The 24416-nt window shown below is 36.3% G+C and overlaps 1 protein-coding gene across 15 annotated transcripts in view; it reads left to right on the top strand.

Moving 5' to 3' along the window:
* The window catches only part of LOC115941091 (uncharacterized), a 448023-nt gene that overhangs the window by 73630 nt on the left and 349977 nt on the right, over positions 1–24416 (top strand). For 10 of the 15 annotated variants that reach the window (XR_014141288.1, XR_014141289.1, XR_014141283.1 and 7 more), the window contains one exon: positions 1847–5564. The exons of 2 other annotated variants lie outside the window; for them this stretch is intronic. Coding sequence is in view for 1 of the 13 variants with exons in the window: in XM_081808642.1 (XP_081664768.1) it covers positions 1847–1864 (18 nt within the window). In the remaining 12 variants the exon portion in view is untranslated. Of the gene's footprint in view, positions 1–1846; positions 5565–24416 lie in introns of those variants that run through there. 3 more of the 15 variants (XR_014141286.1, XR_014141290.1, XR_014141285.1) reach the window with 1 other exon arrangement.

Raw genomic sequence — 24416 nt, 5'->3', positions numbered from 1 at the left:
GATGAATACCCAACTTTTACATCAACATGGATGGGACTGGAGTAGATTATGCTAAGTGAACTAAGTCAAGCAGAGAAAGTCAATTATCATATGGCTTCACTTATTTGTGGAACATAAGGAATAACATGGAGGACATTAGGAGAAGGAAGGAAAAAATGGGAATTGGAGGGAGAGATGAATCATGAGAGACTATGGACTCTGAGAAACAAACAGGGTTTTAGAGGGGAGGGGGGATTGGTTAGCCTGCCCGGTGATGGGTATTAAAGAGGGCACGTACTGCATGGAGCACTGCGTGTTATATGAAAACAATGGATTATGGGTCACCACATCAAAAACCAATGATGTATGGTGACTAACATAATAAAATTAAAAAAAAAAATCTGCATGAAAAACAGAGCTTAAAAGAAATTGAGCAGTTTCAGAGCATATGCAAAATAAAAATCAGTTGTATTTTTATACACTGGCAATGTACAATGCAAAAAGGAAAATATGGGAACAATTCCATTTGCAATATTACCATAAAGAATAAAATAGGTAGGGTACATTCAAGTAGGTGGGAGGCTTGTAAATTTAAGTCTACAAAACTTTATTGAAAGAAAATTAAACAAGTGGAAAGACATCCTGTGTTCATTTATTGGAAAGCGTAATTTAGCATGGTGTAAGCCCTTAAAGTGATACACAGATTTAATACAATCATCAAAATCTTAACTCTTTTACAGAAGTGGAAAAGCTGATCCTAAAATAGATACATAATTGCAGAGGACCCTGAATAGCTTAAACAATCTTGAAAAACAACAACTTAAGATTGACACTTAGTTTTTTCAAATCTTACAACAAAATTATAGTAATCTGAACAGCGTGGTATTTGTATAAGGATAGGCATATAGGCCAAAGGAATAGAACTGAAAGTCCAGATATACTCCCATACATCTGTGGCTAATTGATTTTTAGAAGATTGCCAAGAGCATTCAATTATGAAAGAATAATGTCTTCAACAGATGGTCCTTGAACAACTGGGTAGCAACTTAGAAAACAATGTTGGACCTTTACCTCATACCCTTTACAAAAATTAACTCAAAATCAATCAAATGTATGAGCTAATACTATAAAAATATTAAAACTCAAAACAATCAAATGTATGAGCTAATAATATAAAAATATTAATAGAAAATATAGTTAAATTTTCCTGATCTTTAATTTGGTAGTTGATTCTTAGGTATAACCCTGAAAGTAAAATCATGATAAGATAAAATAGATTAATTGGACTTTATCAAACTTATAAACCATAGTGCACCATAGAACACTGTCAGGAAAGTGAAAAGACAACCCTCAAAATGGAAAATACATATTTGAGAAAGTACTAGCTTGCAGAATATATAAACATTTGCAATTAAAAATCAGAAGCAAGGGGCGCCTGGGTGGCTCAGTCGTTAAGCGTCTGCCTTTGGCTCAGGTCATGATCCCAGCAGTCCTGGGATCAAGCCCCACATCGGGCTCCCTGCTCAGCGGGGAAGCCTGCTTCTCCCTCTCCCACTCCCCCTGCTTGTGTTCCCTCTCTCACTGTGTCTCTCTCTGTCAAATAAATAAAATCTTTAAAAAAAAAATCAGAAACAAAATCCAATTTATAAATGCACCAAGAGCTTAAGTAAGACATTTCTCAAAAGTTGATATACCAGCAGCCATTAGTACATGAAAATCTTTAACATTACTTTTTATTTGAGAAATTCAATTTAGAATAAATGAGCTATCACTTCACTCTCAGTACTATGGCTATTACATGAAAAATGAGAAATAGTAAATATTGGCAAGAGTGTGGAGAAATCGGAATTTTTGGTCTTTGCTACAGGGAGCTGTCCAATGGTGAGGCTGCTGTGGAAAACAGGATGGTGGTTCCTCAGAAATATAGAGATTACTTGGTATTCATCACAGTGAGTATGTTCTTGCTCCCCTTTATCCATTTTACTCATCCCCTACCCACCTACCTTCTTGTAAACAGCAGTTCTTTTTGAGTTTCTTTTTTCCTTTGTTCATTTGTTTGGTTTCTTAAATTCCACATATGAGTGAAATCATACAGTATTTGTCTTATGTCACTTAGCATTTTACTCTCTAGGTCCACCTATGTTGTTGCAGATGGCAAGATCTCATTTTTTTATGAGTGAATAGTATGTAAAATTGTTGAATCATATTGTACACCTGAAACTAATATAACACAGTGAGTTAATTATACTTCAATAAAATAAATAACCTAACACAGTGCTTGGTACTAAGAAGTAAAAAAAAAAAAAAACTAAATACAAAATTTCGATGACCCAGCAGTTCCACACCAAGTTATATCCCTAAGTTAAAGGAATCCATTTTTAAATAAAATTTTTGTATGCGAATGTGTATAGCCACACTATTCATCATAGTTGAAAGGTGGAAACTACTCCAGTATTCATGAGGTGATGAAAGTGGTATATCCAACTTACACTGTTGGTGGGAATGCAAGCTGGTACAGCCACTCTGGAAAACAGTATGGAGGTTTCTCAAGTTAAAAATAGCGCTGCCCTACGACCCAGCAATTGCAGTACTGGGTATTTACCCCAAAGATACAAATGTAGTGAAAAGAAGGGGCACCTGCGCCCCAGTGTTCATAGCAGCAGTGTCCACAATAGCCAAACTGTGGAAGGAGCCAAGATGTCCTTCAACAGATGAATGGATAAAGAAGATTTGGTGTGTATATATATATATATATACACAATGGAATATTACTCAGCCCTCAGTATGAATACCTACCATTTACATTGATGTGGATGGAACTGGAGGGTATTAGGCTACGTGAGATAAGTCAATCAGAGAAGGACAGTTATCATATGGTTCCACTCATGTGGAATATAAGGAATAGTGCGGAGGGCCACAGGGAAAGGGAGGGAAAACTGAATGGGAAGAAATCAGAGAGGGAAAAAAACCATGAGAGACCCTTGACTCTGGGAAACAAACTGAGTGTCGTGGAAGGAGAGGTGGGTCGGGGGATGGGGTAACTGGGTGATGGGCATTAAGGAGGGCACGTGTTGTGATGAGCATGGGTGTTACATGCAACTGATGGGTCGAACACTACATCAAAAATTAATGATGTACTATATGTTGTTTAAATAAAGTGGTATATCAAAAAAATGCAGTATTACTCAACTTTATAGTTGAATGAATTATGGATACACAGTATAACATGGATATTCCTATTAATCATTATGCTAAGTGAATGAAAACAAACATATAAGGGCCTAATTCATTTTACATGAAATATGAAAGAGGTAAATCCATAGAAGCAAAGCAGATTAGTGGTTGTCAACAAGTATGGGTATGGAGAATGGAGAATGACTGCTTAATAAGTCTTGGGTTTTCTACTGCCTTATTAAAGAGTTGACCATGGTGATGGTTGCACAAGGTTGTGAATGTACTAAAAGCCACTGAATTGTACTATTTAAAATTGATAAAATGGTTACAGCATACGGAATATAGTCAATAGTATTGTAATAGCATTGTATGGTGACAGGTGGTAGCTACACTTGCAGTGATCATAGCATAATGTATAGCGTTGAATCACTTTGTTCTACACCTGAAACCAATGTAACATTGTGTGTCAACTAAAAAATTTTAAGTAAAAATTTTTTTAATAAAATGGTGAATGTTGTGTATGTGGGTGTTAACCTCATTAAAAAATTAAAGGAATTAGTTACCTAAAAAATAAAATAGGTGGAGAGCCAGATTTGGCTTGCATGGTGTAGTTTACTAATCCTTGGTCTGGGTCTATTTAAGGTAATTTGCAATATATTTATTACAACTAATTAAAGTTTTATGAGATTATCTAAAGACTATAATAGGTATATCTAACTTTTTGCAGAATGCTGATTTTTCTGAATTTCTAAACAACTCTTGGGATCAATATGAAATTGGCAGTTGATCCCATAGGAGTTTGCTGAAGACTTGAGCATTTTCCACATAAAACACAGCTGTAGGGCCTCATTTGGCAACAGAAATAACAAAAACTCTAAGCAGTACTAATACCCTCTAGAAAGGCTAAAATGAAATGGATTGAGGATGCCAAATATTGGTGAGTATTTTGCTAACAAATATCTTCCATAGAGTAATGGTGGGAGTATGATTGGTGAAAGTCATGTTAGAAGATCTTTTAATGATATGTTTGTAAAGCTGAACATGCACATATCCTGTGATTCCAAAATTTAACTTATATGTATATGACCACAAAGATATGTATATGTTCACCTAAAGACGTGTTAATGTCTATATCATCACTATTCATAATAGCTCTAAATTGGAAAACATGCAAACGTCTGTCAACAGAATAGATATATTAATTTTTGTGGTGTTTTCTTTTAGTGGATTATGGCAATGAAAAATAATGAACTGTAACTATACATTATGCATGTATCTCACATTCTTTTCAGCAAAGAAGCCAAATGTATTAACAAAATTCAGGATAGTGGTTCCTCTGGCTAAAAATTAAAGTAGAATACATGCCACTTCAGTGATACTAGAAATATTTTCTTCATTAAGCTTGTCAAATTAGTCTTTAAATATACATATAATTTATACTGTCTTCCGTGTATAAGATTTCTGTAATTTTAAAACTACATTAAAATACCAATTACTGAGGATCCTCCCCAGAGTGTACTATATATTCTCCAATCATTTCCAAAAGTGGAATTATTATTTCTTTTTTGATGAACCCCTATGGGGCACTTAAAGTATATTAGGGTTACCATTTTCCTTATTTTTTTTGATTTAGTTGGTTGCACTATCTGATAGGCAAAAGCTCTTTACTTATCTGCTCTTCTTTTCTCCTAAATCATTGTTTCAAGTGTTCATCCATACATGAACACTAATGATTTAAATGTGAATCAAATGTGGTAATGTGACAGATGTTCTCTGTTTTGTATGAATGTGAAAGTGTACAATAGATATTGAGTGTGGGCACTAGTATTAGTACAAGAAAATTGAAAAATAGTACAAATTGTAAAAGTAATGTAAATTACAGTGAGTCTTGCAAACCACTTACCAGTCATCACTCATTACCATGCAAGAAGAAAAGCGTTAGCATAGCATTATATGTGGTCCATATTCACTTCATTTGATATATGTGCAGTCTTTTCTATCTATTGCTTATATAATTATTAAAAATTCCATAGTATCTGGATTGCTTAGGTTATTTTCTTCCCACTGTGGTGAGATTTTTAAAGTAATCTAGAAGTTTGGTTAGATCTACCGTCTTTGTTAATAAGGGAAGAAATTTATTAGCAAGTTCAAGTTAATTTTAAGGAATAGGAAAAATTGTAAAATTTGACCATATGATGGAATTCAATAATTAGGAAAAGGAAGCATTGTAGGGTATGCTGCAATAAGTAAGTACTGTGATACATAAATGCTGTTGGACAACAGTAGCTTTAAGAGTGAAATATGAAAGATTTAAAAAGTTGGGGAAAAACAAGCTCTGTCCTTATTGAGACACCTTAGTGCACCTCTTGATCTTGGGATTGTTAATTTGAGCCCCAAGTTGGGCATAGAACTTAACATCAAAATAAACAAACAAAAGTAATGTAGTCCTTTAAAAAAAAAAAAGGAAGGAAGAAAAAGTTCAAAAGACAAGTTTGCTTTACCAAAGAAGGAATTCATATCTAGTTTGGGAATCCAAAACACCTAATGCCCCCCCCTTAAACTTAAAATGCCAATTTGATTAATTCCTCGGATAAAGATAATAGCTTTGAAAGAATAAAGTATCAAAGAATTGACAATGATAAGAGTAAAAACATGTGAAATTGAGGTGTTTCCATTTTTTAAATAACAGTGTAAGGATTTTGTGAATCTACTCTGCAGGGAAACAAATGTAACTGGTGAGATGAGCAAAATTTACAACAGTTTAACACCTCTTGAAATTCTAATGGCATACAGCAAATGAAAAAATTTTGAGAATTGTACTAAAACGGAATAAAAAGACTCTATGGCATTTGAACCACCACTCAGTTCTCCCATCTCAATTCAGCAAGACAGTGACCACTCCAAGCATTTGCAGTGAGGAATACAGGGATCCCTCTCTTTTAGCTAATAGTTGAGGTCTATTGTCCAGAATGGAGTGATGCTAAAATTCCATATCCCCACAGCTCAGTTTTGTAGATCCTCACTTCCAGTCAATTGTAGCTGATAGGAAGAGGACTTCTGTTCTCCCAACCCAGACACATAGAGCAGAAGCTCTTCCTCAGGCCTGATACGCTCAGAATACTCTTATCTTCATTCCAGGTTGTTTGGACCATTGATATACCATACCAGGTGAGGCAAGTTGAGAACAGCTAATCCCTATAAATTTGGGCTGTTACTTTGAGCCAAGGTAGTCACTGCCCGCCCCCCCCCCCCGCCCCGCTACACACAGCTCAGTGCATCTGGATGATAAATGTTGCTGAGTAGAATGGGCAGAACATGAGAACAGAGTTCTGAAGCCCTCCCTGATGAAATTTTATTTAAAAGAGCAGGGGGACGTTCAAGCCTATGGGCAGTCTTAAAAAATGATAATTCGGTGTTAAGTACTTAGCTGGTAGTTTAATGAGAGCAACTTGCTAAACTGTAGGCTGATTTGCCACAGAGAACCAGGTAAAGAGTTAAGAATAGCATTCCTGTAGTCAGAACAAAGACTGGCATCATAAACTGCCCCTGCAAATGGACCGAGTTTAATTGGATTAGAATATACAGTAAGATATGCCCCCAGAGCATTGTTATAAGTGATAGGAAAATTAACTTACAGTTAATGTAGGCTAGCAGCTCAGTATGTTCAAGAATAGAAATTGTGCACTGCCATCCTAGGGTAACGACATTTCTGGGGCTGTGCCCTCTGAGGAGCAGTATCATAGGCTCCCATCGTATCATGGGAGAAAGAGACTTCACTAAAAGTCCAGTCAATCACTTAACATATTAAAAATGTGAACAGTAACTACCAGCCCTGGATTCATCTTGTGGTTAACTAGCCAGTATTGCTACTATATATCATTTATAATGCCTACTTTTGAGCTGAAAAATCTCCAGACCTGCAAAGAAAGAAGAAAATGTCACCATAAAGCAAAAGAGGTTGGCAGCAGAACCCACATTTAAAGGCCTACATGTCAGATTTAGCAGATAAATATTTTAAATCAGCTATGTTCAAAGAACTAGAGGAAACCATGCTTTAAAAGGTACAGGTATGAAGATAGTGTTTCATCAAATAGTATCAATAAGTAGGAATTGTAGGGGCGCCTGGGTGGCTCAGTCATTAAGCGTCTGCCTTCGGCTCAGGTCGTGATCCCAGGGTCCTGGGATCGAGCCCCGCATCAGGCTCCCTGCTCCGCGGGAAGCCTGCTTCTCCCTCTCCCACTCCCCCCTGCTTATGTTCCCTCTCTCGCTGTGTCTCTCTCTGTCAAATAAAATCTTTAAAAAAAAATAATAGGAATTGTAGAAAGAGCTGTAGGGACAATCTGGAGTTGAAAAGTATAGACAAATAGAAAAGAAAAATCACTAGAGTGTTTCAACAGTAATATGAATTGTCAGAATAAACAATCAGTGGGCTTGAACACAGATTGACAGACATTATACAATTTAAAGAATACAGGAAAAAGGAAGAAAGCAGTTTCATAGAAATGTGGGATGCCATTGTGCATACCAACATGTATGTTATGCCAGTGTTAGAAATAGAGGGGGAAACATGGAAAATGACATTTGTAGAAGTGATACCTGAAAACTACAATGTTCTATGAAAAATATTAGCCTAAACATCCAAAGGAAATAATATTTTGAGACAAATGAAAAAACATGCCAAGGGAAACGATTATAACGATAAATTCCTACATTAATAAAAAGATCTCAACCTAATTCTATACCTTAAGAAATTAGACAAAGAACAAACTAAGACTGAGTTCAAAGAAGGAAGGACATAATAAAGAGCAGATATAAATAGAGACTGCAAAGATAAATCAATGAAACTAAGAGCTTTTTTTAAAAGAAAAAATTGGCAAACTAGATACTCTAACCAAGAAAAAAAGAAGAGGAGAGGACTCAATAAAGAGACATTACAACTGATACCACAGAAGTACAAGGATCATAAGTGGCTACTATGAACAATTATATGCCAACAAATTGTATAACCTAGGAAAAATGTATAAATTACTTCTGGCTTTGGTCTGAGGGCATCACTAGTACAGAACTGTAAATGAGCATAGACAGAAAATCTTAGAGAACCCTTATCTTTCTGGCCAGCTGACTGGCTATTGGGTACTTGTAAGCTGAAGTATATAGGAAATATTTTTATTCATATTTATTCTCCATCCCCATCTCTCTCCCTTCCTTCTGGCCTCCTTCCTCCTGGATTTTCCCTAAAGACAGCTACAGTTCTGGAATTGCATGACGGTGATGCCAGAGGCACTGAAGTCTGCAGGAGGAAAAGCCATCTTTATTAGAGCAATGTGCAAAAGGGGACCCTTGTGAATAGAAGAGTGCATAGAATTCTGTTAAGTCTCTATTTTTTGCTTTTCCCAAGGGTGACTCCATTTGTGCAGATCTCCATGGCAACAAATGTGGCTTAATATCCAGAGAAGGCATGCATCTAGTCTACTTTGGAGTGAGAAAAAGAAACCCTTTGGAGCTGGAGAATAGGGTAATTTTAGAGATGAGAGAGCTGAAGAAGGGGATCTCCTTATTTCGTATATGAACTGAAGCAGTTTCTTGAGCTCATCTTCAATGTGAACATGTATGAGATAGTCCAAAATAAAACATAGAAATAGCTTTTGGAATTTATAATATGAAGCCCCACCCATGTTACAGACTGAACTCAGAGATCATATGTGAGGTAGACCCAAATCATCATGGTAAAGACTGAAAACTAGATATTGGAAGCACTTCTCATAAAAGGGGAGATCGAAGTTGTGGTCTGAACCTAACTGAATTGATTGCCTTTTTAAAAGGGCATTCACACATATATTGGCCAGGAGATTTTTTTTTTTTAAAGATTATTTATTTGAGAGAGCGAGAAAGTACATGAGAAGGGGGAGGGTTAGAGGGAGAAGCAGGCTCCTCGCCGAGCAGGGAGCCCGATGTGGGACTCGATCCAGGGACTCCAGGATCATGACCTGAGCAGAAGGCAGTCGCTTAACCAACTGAGCCACCCAGGCGCCCTGTCCAGGAGATTTTTAAAGAGATCAGATTCTTACAACAATGTGCAAAATGCCCAACAATCCAAAAATACAAAGAACCAGGGGAAATATGTGACAATGAATAGATGCCAGACACAGGATATTAGAGATTTTGGTATTATCATAGTGATTTTATTTATTTTTATTTTTAAAGATTTTATTTATTTGACAGAGACAGCGAGAGAGGGAACACAAGCAGGGGGAGAGGGAGAGGGAGAAGCAGGCCCCCAGCTGAGCAGGGAGCCCAACGCAGGGCTCGATCCCAGTACTCTGGGATCATGACCTGAGCCGAAGGCAGACACTTAACAAGTGAGCCACCCAGGCACCCCATCATAGAGATTTTAAAGCAACCATTATTACTATATTCCATGATAGGTCAGTACTTTCAAGATGAATTAAAACATAGAAGTTCTCAGAAAATAAAACTTCAAAGAACCAGATGGAATTTACTAAACTGAAAAATAAAATGTCTAAAATTTGTTGTAAAAAATGAATGAGTTCAATAGCAGATTTAAGGTGACAGATGATCAGTGAACCTGAAAATTAGAAACTATAAAATTTGAAAAACATTTTGAAAAAAAATTAGGGCTTCAAGAATCTATGTGACAATTTCAAAAGGTTCAATATTTGTGTGGTTGGAGTCCCAAAAAGATAGAGATTGGCATAGAAAAAAATATTTGAGGAAAGAATTTCTAAAATTCAATGGAAGACAAATGTACATGTTCAAGAAGATTTGTGACCTTGAAGAGAATACACCTAAATGTATACCAATACACAATGTAATCAAACTGATGAAAGTGAATGATGAAAAAATCTTGAAAGTTCCTACCAAAACTCACTGTATTACATATAGGATAACTAATTTTGAATGATTGTATTTCTTGTCAGATACTATATAGAGTCCAGAAGACAGGACATCTTTAAGGTGCTGAAGGTAAAGAATAAATCCAGAATTCCATAACAAGCAAAAATATCCTTTAAAATGAATTCAAGATAAAGTTACCCTCAGATGAAGGAAAAACTAGAAATTTTTTCCATCATGGAAATGCTCTAAAAGAAATGATAGGGGCGCCTGGGTGGCTCAGTCGGTTAAGCATTGGCCTTGGCTCAGGTCATGATCTCAGGGTCCTGGGATCGAGTCCCACATCAGGCTCCCTGCTCAGTGGAGAGTCTGCTTCTCCCTCTGCCCCTCCCTCCCCCACTTTGTGCTCGCTTGCTCTCTCACAAAAAATAAAATCTTAAAAAAAATGATAAATATTCTTCAGATAATGATACCACAGAGAGGGGCGCCTGGGTGGCTCAGTCTTTAAGCGTCTGCCTTTGGCTCAGGTCATGATCCTGGGGTCCTGGGATCGAGCCCCGCAATGGGCTCCCTGCTCGGCGGGAAGCCTGCTTCTCCCTCTCCCACTTCCCCTGCTTGTGTTCCCTCTCTTTCTGTGTCTCTCTCTGTCCTATAAATAAATAAATAAAATCTAAAAAAAAAAAGATACCACAGAGAAACTTGGTACTTCAGGGATAAAGTTTGAGCAACAGTAGTAGTAAATATCTGGACAAATAGGATAACCTTTTCTACTAATTCCTTTTATGTGTGCATGACTCTTGGAAACAAAATTATAATGTCTGAGGGGGGATTTCAATATATTTATATGTAAAATATGTGAAAATTATCACATAGGTGTTTTGAGGTAACTTTAGCAGAGAGCAGGTTTTTTAGTTTAGTTTTGTTTTTTAAAGTTTCCAAATAATAATGTTTCTTTCTGGGACAGAGATTGGAATGTCTAAAACCTCTTAAAACATACAGATTATCCATTTTGGGAGAAGAGTCCAACAAGCCTTGTTTGTCAGATGACATTAGTGTTTTTAAGAATGCAGAAAACCTGGCCCTAGGGTTATCTCATCTTAAAAATGTTGCAGCTATCCCTCTCTGGGAAACTTTATTTCCTGCTCCCCCACCTGAAACAAAGCTTCAAGGAAAGCTGACCCAATGGGGTGCTTAAGTCACTAAGATTCCTTCATCTAGTCCCTGTAAGGCAGTCAGGTCAGTTTCAACTCATTGGCCAGAATTGTTTTGGACTATAGAATTGGCCTAGGGTCCCAACTTGCGGGCAAAGGCAGAAGCCTCTGCAATCACTAATACATCCTGTGGTACCTGGATTAATCCCTTGGGCCTATTGGAAAAGTCAGTATATGGAGAAGCCAAAATATTCAGGTTTCCTAAACTTGGGATTCCTCACCTGATGCAAAACTATTACCTGTGCATAATCTACCTAGACCACTTCTCATTGCCCTCTTGGAATGTGTTGGGAGGCTTGAAGAACCAATGTAGACTCCTCTTGAAATCAATGTGAAGATGCTCATACTTCTTACTGTGTCATGAGTCATAAAATCTTTTGTCACTGATGCACGATTCTTAGCTCTTCTGCCAGAATTCATAAAACTGTGACAAGCTTACTTTTAGCTTGCATGTATGACAAAATCACAAGTTAACAGCTTATGACACAGATAGTAATGGGACATATGTGGTTCTAAGATTTGTAGGTTTTATTTTAAGTAGTAATATATTAATGTTTAGTACACAGGAGAATATCAGGTGTGTGTATTGTAATCCTTAGAGAAACCTCTCAAAAATATGAAGACATACTAAAAAATTTACTAAAGTAGAATACTACAAGATATTCAAATAATCCAAAGGAATAGAAGAAAGAATAAAAATGGAGTTTTAGAAAGTGGAGAGATAAATAATAAAAGAGTGGACATATAGCAACCAAATCCATTTATTCTACATGGTCTAGAACTTTTGGCTCGAGATTAGTGGAATAAATGCATTATTATATTTGCCAAAAAAAAAAAAAACCCTGGACATTATATATAAAAGACATATAAGAAGACTGAAAAATAAATGAATGGAGGGGTGCCAGCCAGATAGAGCCAGTAGAGCACGCAACTCATAATCTCAGGGTCATGAGTTCAAGCCCCACATTGGGTGTGGAGCCTACTTACAACAAATATAAATAAATAAATAAATAAATAGGAAGAAGAAGAAATGAGTGGACATCAGCAAGAGACAAATGGGACCCAAGGGATAACTAGGTGTTGAGTTTCCAAGTTTTTTTTTTTTTCTTTTTCCTAATATATCTCAGGTTAAGTGCTGGAGAATTTGGCAAATAGGTCTCCAGGCAGAGACCAAAAATCAAAACAGAACAAAGCCCTAGGGAAAGGGTTCTCTCTAGACAGTGACAACCCATCAAATAAGAACTTTTAGATAATATTGCCCTACTCCATTTAAACTTCAGGATAAAAATCACTCAATCCACACCCCCATCAGCAAAGGCTGAGTGGAGATCATAGACTTCAGCACTGCCAAGCTATAATGAGCCTCTCATCGCCCCCTCAACCAGTGTCAGGATGGTATCAGAGAAAATCCACTGCACAGCAAAGTCTACTTCACAGTGTTAACATTAATCCCATCAAAGCATAAGTAGAGGCCTTGCAGACATCTTGGATTTATATTCACATCCAGCAAAATGAAGAGCCTTTCCCTCTCCCTGTTGGTTTTCAGATGAAACCATGTGGCAAGCTGGTACTTTGACCATCCAGCTCTCATTAAGATCCATCCATCTTGGAACCTGGGGAGGACATATGGTGAGGAGCATTAATAAAATATGCTGTTCTCTCATACCTACATATGACCAGCAGCAATGAGCCTTTCCTCACTCTTAGAGTTTAAAGAATGCCAAGGGGAGAACCTGTACTTTCACGCCTACCTGGTACTTAGATGGCAGAAACTCCCTCCCTTACCAGAGTTGTCTCAAAGGAGGTCTGTAAAAAGAGAAGATTCAAATTAATTGCAGAGTCTCACATACCCAGAATGTCTAGTATAGGATTAAAAAATCACCCATTATTATCACAAACCAGGATGACACAGATGTTGGAATTACCTGATGAGAATTTTAAAGCAGTCCTTATGGGAATGATTTAACAAGCAATTACAAGCACTTGAAACAAAATAACCAGAAAGTCTCAGGAAAGAGGATATGAAAAAACAAGTGTTTAATTTCACAACTGAAAAATATAATAGGTAACTAAATGGAATGGAGATGGCAGAGAAGACTTATTAGTGAACTTAAAGCAATTGAAATTATTCAGACTGAGCAACAGAGAGCAAACAGACTAAAAAAAAAAATGGAGAAAGCCTCAATGGTGTTAGAGACCATTAAAAAAAAGTCCACATTGTTGTCATTGGGGTTGTAAAAGGGGGGAAGAAAGCGGTAAAATCCGTTTGACAAAATAATGACCAAAGATTCCTCCAATGTTTGAAAATACATAAACCAATGGATTCACAAAGTTTACTGAACCCTAAACCTTAGAATCCCAAAGAAATCTGTCTGAGGCACATTAATAATCAAAGCTTTGAAAACAAAAGATAATTGTGAAAGTGGCCAGAGGGGGTCAAATGCATTACTTGTAGGAAAAAAATGCAAATGACAGATTTGTCATCAGAAACTGTGGAGGCCAGAAAGAGGAAGAGGTTGCATTATGAAACAATTAAGAATATATAACAGTTTTAAATTTTATGCATCAAACAACAGAGCTCCAGAATAGAGAAAGCAATAACAGATACAGAAATAATAAAATTAACAAATAAAATTGATAAGTACATTTCTCAACAATAATTAGAAAATAGAGACCTGATCAAAACTATGAACTACCTTGATTTAATTGACATGTGTAGAACAGTCCATTCAGTAATACCAAAGTACTTTCTTTTCAAATGCACATAGGCCATGTAGAAAATCATATTTTGGGTCGCAAAACCTCAACATGTTGAAAAGAATTTTAATCATATATAGTGTTTTTACCACAACACTATCAAAGTAGAAATACATAACTGAAAGGTAACGGGAAATTATTTTTAAAAAGATTTATTTGAGAGAGGGAGTGCATGCATGCAAGAGCTGGGGGGAGGGGCAGAGGTAGAGGGAGAGAGAATCCACAAGCAGACTCCCTGCTGAGCGCAGACTTTGACATGGGGTTTTATCCCAGGACCCTGAGATCATGACCTGAGCTGAAACCAAGAGTTGGCCACTTAACCGAATGAGCCATCCACATGCCCAGATAACAAGAAAATTTTTAAACACCTGGAGACTAACCAACATACTTTTAAACAAGCGATTAGTCAAAGATGATGTCTTAACAGTAATACAAACATGAAAATTAATTACATTTAAAATATAAAGACACAGCCCAATCAGTGCTGAAATTTATATCAGTGAATACTTATAAAACACAAAAACTTCAAATGAGTAAACAAAACACCTTAAGGAACTGGGAAAGTACTCGCAAATTAAGTCCAAAGCAAGAAGAATGAAGAAAATGAAAATAACATCAGAAAATCAATAAAATTAAATGAATTAAATGAAACAATGGAAAAAATTAAAGCTGTTTCATTGAAAAGATTGAAATTCACAAACCTACTAAGATTGGCAAAAAAGTGAAGCCACAAATCCTTAATAACACAAGTGAAATGAGATAGCAATAAATCATAAAGACCTTAAAGGGATAATAAGGGGAAACTGCGTAATTGTCATCTTTGGATTAGACATGTTAAATAAAATGGACCTATCCCTCAAATGACACAAACTATCATAACTTACAAAAGAAAATGAATATCCGATACCAACTTAGTAAATTACATTTAAATACTCCTGGGAAAATAATCTCTAGGCCCACTTTGTTTTACTGGAAAATTGAACCAAATATTTAAAGAATTATCACCGGGTGCCTGGGTGGCGCAGTTGGTTAAGCAACTGCCTTCGGCTCAGGTCATGATCCTGGAGTCCCTGGATCGAGTCCCGCATCGGGCTCCCTGCTCGGCAGGGAGTCTGCTTCTCCCTCTGACCCTCCCCCCTCTCATGTGCTCTCTCTCATTCTCTCTCTCTCAAAGAAAAAAAAAAAAAGAATTATCACCAATTTGTATGTGATGTCTTCCAGAAAATAGGAAAAACACTTCTTAACTCATTTTGTAAGGCTAGTGTTATTATTATACAAAAGGCAAAGGCAGTAAAAATATAATTAAACTACAGATTAGTATCACCTAAATATAGTTGTGAAATTCCTTAAGAAATAGGCGATTTCAAAAAGCCTTTATGTATTAAATTAAATCAATAAATAACATTCCCAAAAGAAAACCAGAAGGTCTAGATGGATTCACTGGGGAATTCTATCAGCCGTTTAAGGGAGAAGTTATACCTCAACTTTACAATCTCTTTCAGAAAATAGAAACTGTAAAAATACTTCCTAACTCATACAATGAAATCATCATTACTATATATTAAAACCAGACAAAGACACTATAAGGAAACTACAAACCTATATCTCTCATGAATACAGATGCAAAAATTCCCAACAATATTAGCATATCAAATTCAACAATGTATAAAAATTTTATGCCACAACCATATGAGATTTATCCTATGTGTGTGACATGGTTTCAACATTCAAAAATCAGTTTTTGTAATCCATCACAAGCTAAAAAAAGAAAAATAATATATGATCATATCAATAAATGTAGAAAAATCATTTCACAAAATCTAAAACCCATTCATGATAAAAAATAATCCCCGTAAATTAAAAATAGAGCATAACATCCTCAACTTGATCAAGAACTTATACAAAAAACCTACAGGCAATATTATATTTAATGATGGTATATGCCAATTTTCTGCTTAGAAGCAAACTTAGAAGCAATTAAGATGTCCCTCTAGGAAAGACAATGTAACTAGAATGGCCTAAACAATTTATTAAAAGATTTCTATAGTGAGTGTTATTACTCTACCTGATTTTAAGACATTGAATTGTCACCATTATCAGGTCTGCATGGTTTTGATGAAGGGAAAGAGACGTATCAAGTAATAGAGAACCCAGAAATTGACCCACAGAAATATACCTATTTTGGGCTTTTGACAAATTTCTAAAACCAGTTCAATAGAAGAAAGATGGTATTTTCAATACTAGGTTCTGGGTCAGATTAAATATTTATAAATTTTAAAAATAAACCTTTGCCTAAACCTCATGTATCTTCTACCCAAATTAATTCAAAATAGATCATAAATGTAAATGCAAAACAATAAAACATTTAGACCTAATGATAGGAGAAAATATAGGATCTAGGGCTTGGCAAGGTATTCTTAATCATGAAAACAAAAGCACAACCCATTAAAGAAAATTGATTGATAAGTTGGACTACACTAAACTTTTATACTTTTGCTCTGCATAGTTTCCTATGAAGAAAATGGAAAGACAATCTGCATTTTCAGAGAAAATACTCAGAAAACACTAATATGTCATTGGACTTGTGCCTAAAATACATAAATAACCTTTAAACTCAACAATAAAAATGCAAACCATATAGTTAGAAATTGGGCAAAAGACATGTAAAAGCATTTTACTGATGAGGCTAGAGAAATGTCACTAAGAACATGGAAAGATACTGAAAATCATTAGCAATTAGGAAAATCCAAACTAATACCATGATGACATAAAATTACATACTTGTTACAAGAGTTAAAGTATATAACATTGACCATACAAAATTCTGAAGAAGATGTGGAGAAACTGGAACTCATACATTCATGATGGGTACATCAAATCCACTCTTTAAAAACCACTTTAGAAGTTTCTTTTAAAACTGAACACACAGTAAGAATCAATAATTGTAGTCATGGGTTTTTATTACTATCTTAGAGTAATGAAAAGTATCTACCCAAAAGCCTGTATTTAAATATTTACAACCGTTTTATTTGGAATAGTCACAAACAAATCAATCTACATTTCCATCAACAGGTGAATGGTTAAAATTTTGTGGTACATCCATACCATGGAATACTACTCAGCAACAAAAAAGAATTAACTGTTGACATAAACAAAAACTTGGATATTTCTCAAGAGTAGTATAGTGAATGAAAAACTAGTTTCAAATGGTCACATATGCATGATTACTTAACAAAATTATTTAGATGGAAACAGATTATTTCTTGTCATCTGTTAGGTATGACAGAGGGTATTGGTGGGTGTGATTATAAAGGAATAGCACAAGGGAAATCTTTGTAATGATGGAATATTTCTGAATTTAGATTGCTGTGGTGGCTACACCAATCTACATATGCGATAAAATAGCACAGAATTATGCAGACACTTTGTATCAACATTGCTTTTCTGGATTTGATATTGTACTAGAGTTATGGTAAAGTGTTAGTTGTGGGGAAAACTAGATGAGAGGTATGAGTAACTTTCAGTACTATCTTTGCAATATTCTGTGTCTCCATAATTATTTAAATATAATTTGTTAAAAATATAAATCACCCAGAAAAAAGAAGAATACCCACTTTATTTTTTTAAGATTTTATTTATTTGTCAGAGTGAGAGAGAGAGCACAAGCAGGGGGAGTGGCAAGCAGAGGGAAAAGCAGGCTCCCCACTGAGCAAGGAGACTGATGCAGGACTTGAGCTGAAGGCAGACACTTAACTGACTGAGCCACCCAGGTGTCCTAAGAATACCCACTTTAAATAGAATAACAAAGTTGTATTACAAGTAACAGGAAGAAAAATGATAAATCTTGTGAACGTGAATCAAAAGAAGGGTGGAATGAGAAAATTACCTAAGTTATTCCTAAATTTGGTTGCAACTAACTGCAGGTTTTCAACATACATGAAACAAAAAATGAAAAAAGAAATAGATCCAAAATTATTCTTGGAAACTGTAGCTATACTCTCATTATTCATTATTATTATTATTATTCATTCACTGTTTCATTTTTATTTATTAAAACATGTAGACGGAAAATATCATGGATGTGGAAGTCTGGAGACTATCAATCAACTTGACTTAAATGACATTGATGGAACACTCCATTCCACAGCAGTAGCTTGAAACATTCAGCAGTATTCACCATATACCTGACCAAAAGAAAATATGATCAAATCTAATATAACCACAGAAAGCATTAATGAAAATGGAATTAAAGCAGCAATAATGGAATTAAAGTAGAAATCAATAACAGAAACATGTAATAATTACCACAGTATTTGGAAAGTAAACAACCACCTCTCCAAAAGCTGATTGGTCTAAGAAATTTTGGTGCAAATTAGAAAATATTTTGTACTGAATAAAAAGGAAATATAACATCAAAACTGGGATGTTTCTAACACAGAACTAGGACATTTTTTTTTTAGAACTAGGACATTTTTAACATTGAATGCTTATATTGGAATTAAAGAAAGGTTTTAAATCAATTGAAACTTTCCCTTGAAAAAGCTAGAAAAAACAAATTAAAGTGAAGGCAAGCAACAGTAATGAATAATAAATATGAGAGCAAAAATCAATAAATTGGAAAGTGGGAAACAATAAAGGGAAATTAACAAAAGCAAAAGCTTTTTAAACCAATACGTTTGATACCAGCCAAAATCTTCAAGAAAAAAAGAGACAAGACAAAATTATTCTAATTAGGAGTAAAAGAGGTGACATTACTAATACCCTAAAGACATTAAAAAATATTAAAACACTATTACAACTCTCCCAAGAACAGAAAATCTAAATAAGTTCGTATTAATCAAAGAACTTCAATTTATAGTTAACCTTTCAACTTCAAAATTCTGGTGGGAGAAGTCAATAACCTAAATTAGTTGAGAGACACTGTGTTCATGGATTGGAAGACCCAGTGTAGTAAGGGTGCCAGTTTTCCCCAAGTTGATCAGTAGAATTAATGATATTCTAAATACAGTCCCAGAAGTTAGTGCAGTGCCTGCCTACTAAATTTTGTTCAATAAATATTTTTGTATGATTGAGTGATGTTTGAATGACAAAATGAAAATACTTTACAAATACATTTTACATGTAGAACCCATTTTTTAAGTTTGAAGCTCCCCTGTACATCAGTTTTCCATTTGTTGAATTAATATAACAATGGTGAGATCTTAGTTTTTAAAAAATTCAGTGCAAGGTATCATATGGGTATAAAATATATTTAATTATATTCAGTATGATGACCCAACACCATACAATTTCATACATATGTTTTAAAATTTTATACATTCTAGTATATATTTTCTTATTTGGTTCACCAGAATTTTTTTTTAATTTCTTCGTGTTCCTATTGTGAATGTATTTTTTAAATGGAGGATGGATGAAGAGTAGTATGTAATTGACTACCGTGAAGGTTAATTTTTTGGTGTTTTGGGGAGTTTTGCTAAACTACTCCATAATATTGCTGCCTCAGCATCCATTTTGTATGGCCAAGAGTCCTGTAGGAACCTTGAACTGACACTTGCCCTCCCAAGAATGCCTTCCCTAGGTAACAGCCCACAGAGTTACAAATGTAAGTTCCTGATATGACTACCGCAACTGCCCTTGTGATAAGCATGCTCCCCATCTGCCAGGGCCTTCCCCTTCTGCGCCTCTTACATAAGACCCCCAAGAAACTTACCCAAACCCTGCTCTTTTTGGTTTGTGTTGTCCAATCTGACCTTAGCCTGAGAACCCCAAAGCACTCTACCTGCAGACCCTAATAAAGGCATGTGCCCCAGGTCCTTCCCTGCTCTCTCTGCCTGCACCCTGCCTTGAACTCCCCCGTGTGGCCCCTTGAGGATGCTATGTACCTCCTCCAGGACCTGTGAATAACAAAGTTCTCTATTTCACTTTCCCTTGCAGTCTTTTGTTGAGCTGTGAATCACCATTTGACAACCTGCAGTTCTTAACAAATGTTAATTTAACAAAGTTACAGCAGGCTTCAACTTGACTGGGCTAAGTGATGCCCAGATAGCTGTTAAAACATTTTTTTCTTGGTGTGTCTGTGAGGGTGTATCCAGAAGAGATTAATATTTGAATCAGTAGACTAAATAAAGAATATCTTACTATGTGGGTGGGCACCATCCAATCTGTTGAGGGCCTGAATAGCACAAAAAGGCAAAGGAATTCTCTCTCCTGCTCTCAGACATTGGAACTCCTGTTTCCCAGGCTTCAGACTCCAAGACTTCTACCAGCACCTCACCTCCCTCCCCTAGACTTTCTTTTTTCTTTTCTTTTTTTAAGATTTTATTTATTTGACAGAGAGAGAGAGAAGCAGAGGGAGAAGCAGGCTCCCCTCTGAGCCGGGAGCCTGATGCCGGACTCCATCCCAGGACCCTGAGATCAGAACCTGAGCCGAAGGCAGATGCTTAACCAACTGAGCCACCCAGGCACCCCTTCCCTAGACTTTCAATCTTTACTAAGAGTTAAACCATTGTTTCCCCTGGTTCCCAGAACTTCAGACTCAGACTGAATTATACCACCAGATTTTCCATTTGTCCAGTTTACAGACAGCAGATCATAGGACTTCTACATGAACCAAATCCTGTAATAAATCTCCTCTTAATACATTTGTATTATATGTGTGTGTGTTTATGTATATATGTGTGTATATATACACACACATATATATGATATATATCTGTATATATATTTGATATATATGTATATATACATATATATTTATCTGATATATATCACAAATACACACACACACACACATATATCAGAAACAGAACACTGTTTCTCTGAAGACCCTGGCTAATACAACAATCTTATGTGTGTGTAAAGTGAAGTAGTAAGAAATAACACTTTCGAATTTAAATCTCAGGGCTTAGAATGCTCAAATTAATTTTGGAAGACTAATTTTTAACCGTTAGATTAAAATTCTCATTTCTATTTCTTAATATTGTCAAATGTTAACATTAAAAGGTTAAGAGCAATTATAATTAGAAAAATTTACCAGTAGTTGGGGTGTCTGGGTAGCTCAGTCATTTAAGAGTCTGACTCTTGATTTTGGCTCAGGTTATGATCTCAGTGTTGTGAGATTGAGCCCTGCATTGGGCCCTGTGCTGGGCGTGGAGCCTGCTTAAGATTCTCTCCCTCTCCCTTTGTCCCCTGCCCCCCGCTAAAAAATGAGAAAGAAAAATTTACCAGTAGAGCAATTACACCTCACTCTGGCAAATTTATTTGAGAACCATTATAACCACTTATTAGTGTTCTTAAGTTGGGCTATATTAATAATACCTTATCCCCAAAATAAAATATTTTCTAATATATTCAGAAGTGTCTGCCATCAAGATTTTTTTGTAGACTAATAGAAATAGTTTTGTTGTGCTTTTTTACTGTAACAATATTAAATATGCCAATTATTAAAGACTAAATTGCAATTGCAGGCATTAATAAAAACATTGGAAAGCAAGTAAATTACTTTATATACAGATAGAGTTCATAGTAGCTGGGTATTTTTTTTTTTTTAAGATTTTATATATTTATTTGACAGAGACAGCGAGAGAGGGAACACAAGCAGGGGGAGTGGGAGAGGGAGACGCAGGCTTCCCGCGGAGCAGGGAGCCCGATGTGGGGCTCTATCCCAGGACCCTGGGATCATGACCTGAGCCGAAGCCAGACGCTTAACGACTGAGCCACCCAGGCGCCCCAGCTGGGTATTTTCTTAAGTCTGGGAAATATGTCTAGGTAACAACACCCCTTGGTCCTGTCATTTTTCAATATAAATTTGTAGCAAACAGACCATAAGGTAACCCCTAATGATTTCTTATCTACTAATGTTCACACCTTTGTTTATTCCCTTCCCCTTGTGTGCACACAGTACCTGTGACTTCTAACCAAATAGCAAATTATAAACGATGGCAAAGTTGATGGAATGTCATTCCCTAGATTAGGCTATGTTACATGGCAAAAATCACTTCTATAATTGCATCGTGTTGTATAAGATTGTCTTATAGTGGAGGAAAAGATTCTCATTGCTGGTTTGACAATGTAAGCAGTCATGTTAGAGAAGCACATGGGAATAAGAACTGTGTGTATCATTTAGGATCTGAAGACCATCTCCTGCTAGCAGCCAGCAAAAAGCTTGAAACTTTGGTTACATGGCCACAAGAACATGAATTCTGCCAACAATCTGAATGAACTTGGAAGTATATTCTTCCCTAGTTATTTTTCCAGATGAGAATGCAGTCCAGCTAACGCCTTGATTGCAGTCTTGTGAGACCCTAAACAGAGGATGCAACTAAGCTGTCACAAAACCTTGGCCCATAGAAAACATGATGGAATATATGTGTGTTGTTTAAAGCTGTTAAGTTAGTGGTAATTTTTAGGCAAGAATAGAAAACAAATACAGAGCTTAATGTGAATCTTAGCTGGTCCTCTACTGTAAATAGCCTATCTTTCAAAAAATCATTTCCCAAGGTAAATATTTAATTGTGATTTACCCTATAGGGAACCAAATGAAGAATTCCCATGACATACAATGGGAAGAGGCTATTTTGTCTTGAACGACATTTTCTAAATATTAAACATACCTACAAAGACCTCTATATCATTGAAGATTGTCTTCATATTAAGTGGCATGGGAAGCTGTTGTATAAATAAGCCAAAAATGGCCCCTGTATATTTCCTGTATTTCCTTCACAATAGGCCAGAACAATTAACGTAAACGCCCACTAGTGGCAAACTCAATTTTTTACACATTTAAAAATTTGTACACTTTTTACAAATGTATACATTTTATGCAATTGCTTTAAATGTAGCCTTTATAAGCATATGGTTAGCCCTTTGGGGCTTGCCTGATTTGCATGCTTTGTGAAACTGCCCTTATAAATCTGCTGGCCACAGATAAGGTAAACCCTGGTGCTGTAAATGACTCCAAGCCACTTCTGCCCTGTGGAGCTCTCTGACCAAGAGTCCCCATCTTGATGCTGAGTGGTATTACCTACACAGTAAGACCCCTTTCCTATTCCCTTCTTTCCTTGAAGTTTCTTTGCTTCCTCCTTTTCTGAGTGTGAGACTTGGAAGGTCCCATGCTGTAAGGAACTAACCCATCCCCTATTCTTCATAGAAATCTATTCAAGTACTACCTGAATAAAGCTCATGGTATGCTACTGCCACCTTGTGGTCACATATTTTTCCCAGATCAGCTCAGAAACTTCCAAACTCACTAGAGAAACTGACCCTTTGCTTATAAATGTTCTCTCCTTCTCTATAGAGATCATTTCAGAAGTATAACAGATAGTTGTCAGGAACTATACCTAGAATCCATTTGAATAGGCTTTGACCTGATAATATTTGATTAGCACTGGAAATGATTATCATCTCCTATTTTTCAGGACTGCTCTTAAAAAAAGTCTAATCTTTTTTTTTCTGTAAGAGGGTTCATGAGCTATCTACTGCGCTGTAACAAACATCACCCCAAACTTTAGTGGCTTAAAACAACAAGCATTAATTACATAGTTTGTAGGACTTAGAAATTTGGGTGTAGCTTAGTTGGTAGTTCTGGCACAGCAGCTCTTGGGCTCTTAGAGATAGGGCGTCTGCTCAGACTGCAGTTATCTTGAAGGTTTGACTGGATTGTAGGATTAACTTATAAGATTGTTCAATCACATTGTTTTGGGTAGAAATACTCCCTGCTGTGTGGGCCACACCATGTAGCAGTTGGCTTTCCCAAGAGTGAATAATCCAAGAGAGAGAGCAAGAAAGATGCTTTTTGTGACTTAGTCCTTCTGAGTCATGTACCATCACTTCCAGTTTTTTCTCTTTATTATGATTGAGTCACTAAATACAACCCACATTTACAGAATGATAGCCTCCACCATTTAAAGAATGAGTACTAGAGAGATTGTAGACCTTTTTTTTTAGAGAGAGAGACACACAGAAAGGTAAGCAGGCTCCACACCCAGTGTGAGCCTGATGCAGGGCTTGATCTCACAACCCTGAGATCATGACCTGAGCTGAAATCAAGAGTTGGACGCTTAACCAACTGAGCCACCCAGGTGCCCCTGCAGACATGTTTTTAGACTATTATAGGAGAGATGTCAGCAATCATGACAGAGTAAAAGACTCATAATCTTGTCCCTCCACAAAATCAATGAACAAATGGGGCTTGCTGTAAGCAAGTTAAGCAGCCAGTATCAGCACTGCCTTGCTTCCCACAGATAGCTCTGTGTTTATGCTGAGGAGTGGGGAAGGGAAATGGTGCTAGCCAGCTCCTTTGTCCTTGGAGAGGTGTCTCTGTAAACACTGCCTCTCAGGGATGCACTGGGAGAAGAGCAAATAATCTAACCCCTGTGTGCCCCAGGTGTTCTTCAGATAGCTGTTTCCATGCTGTTTGCCCCCAGGTTGTTTGCTTCCCTTCTC

This window comes from Leptonychotes weddellii, chromosome X (assembly GCF_054177405.1).
Source record: "Leptonychotes weddellii isolate Sample4059 chromosome X, ASM5417740v2, whole genome shotgun sequence".
In the NCBI taxonomy this organism is placed as follows: domain Eukaryota; kingdom Metazoa; phylum Chordata; class Mammalia; order Carnivora; family Phocidae; genus Leptonychotes; species Leptonychotes weddellii.
The sequence above is the reverse complement of the archived record's forward strand: the minus strand, read 5'-3'. Positions and strand labels throughout refer to the sequence as shown.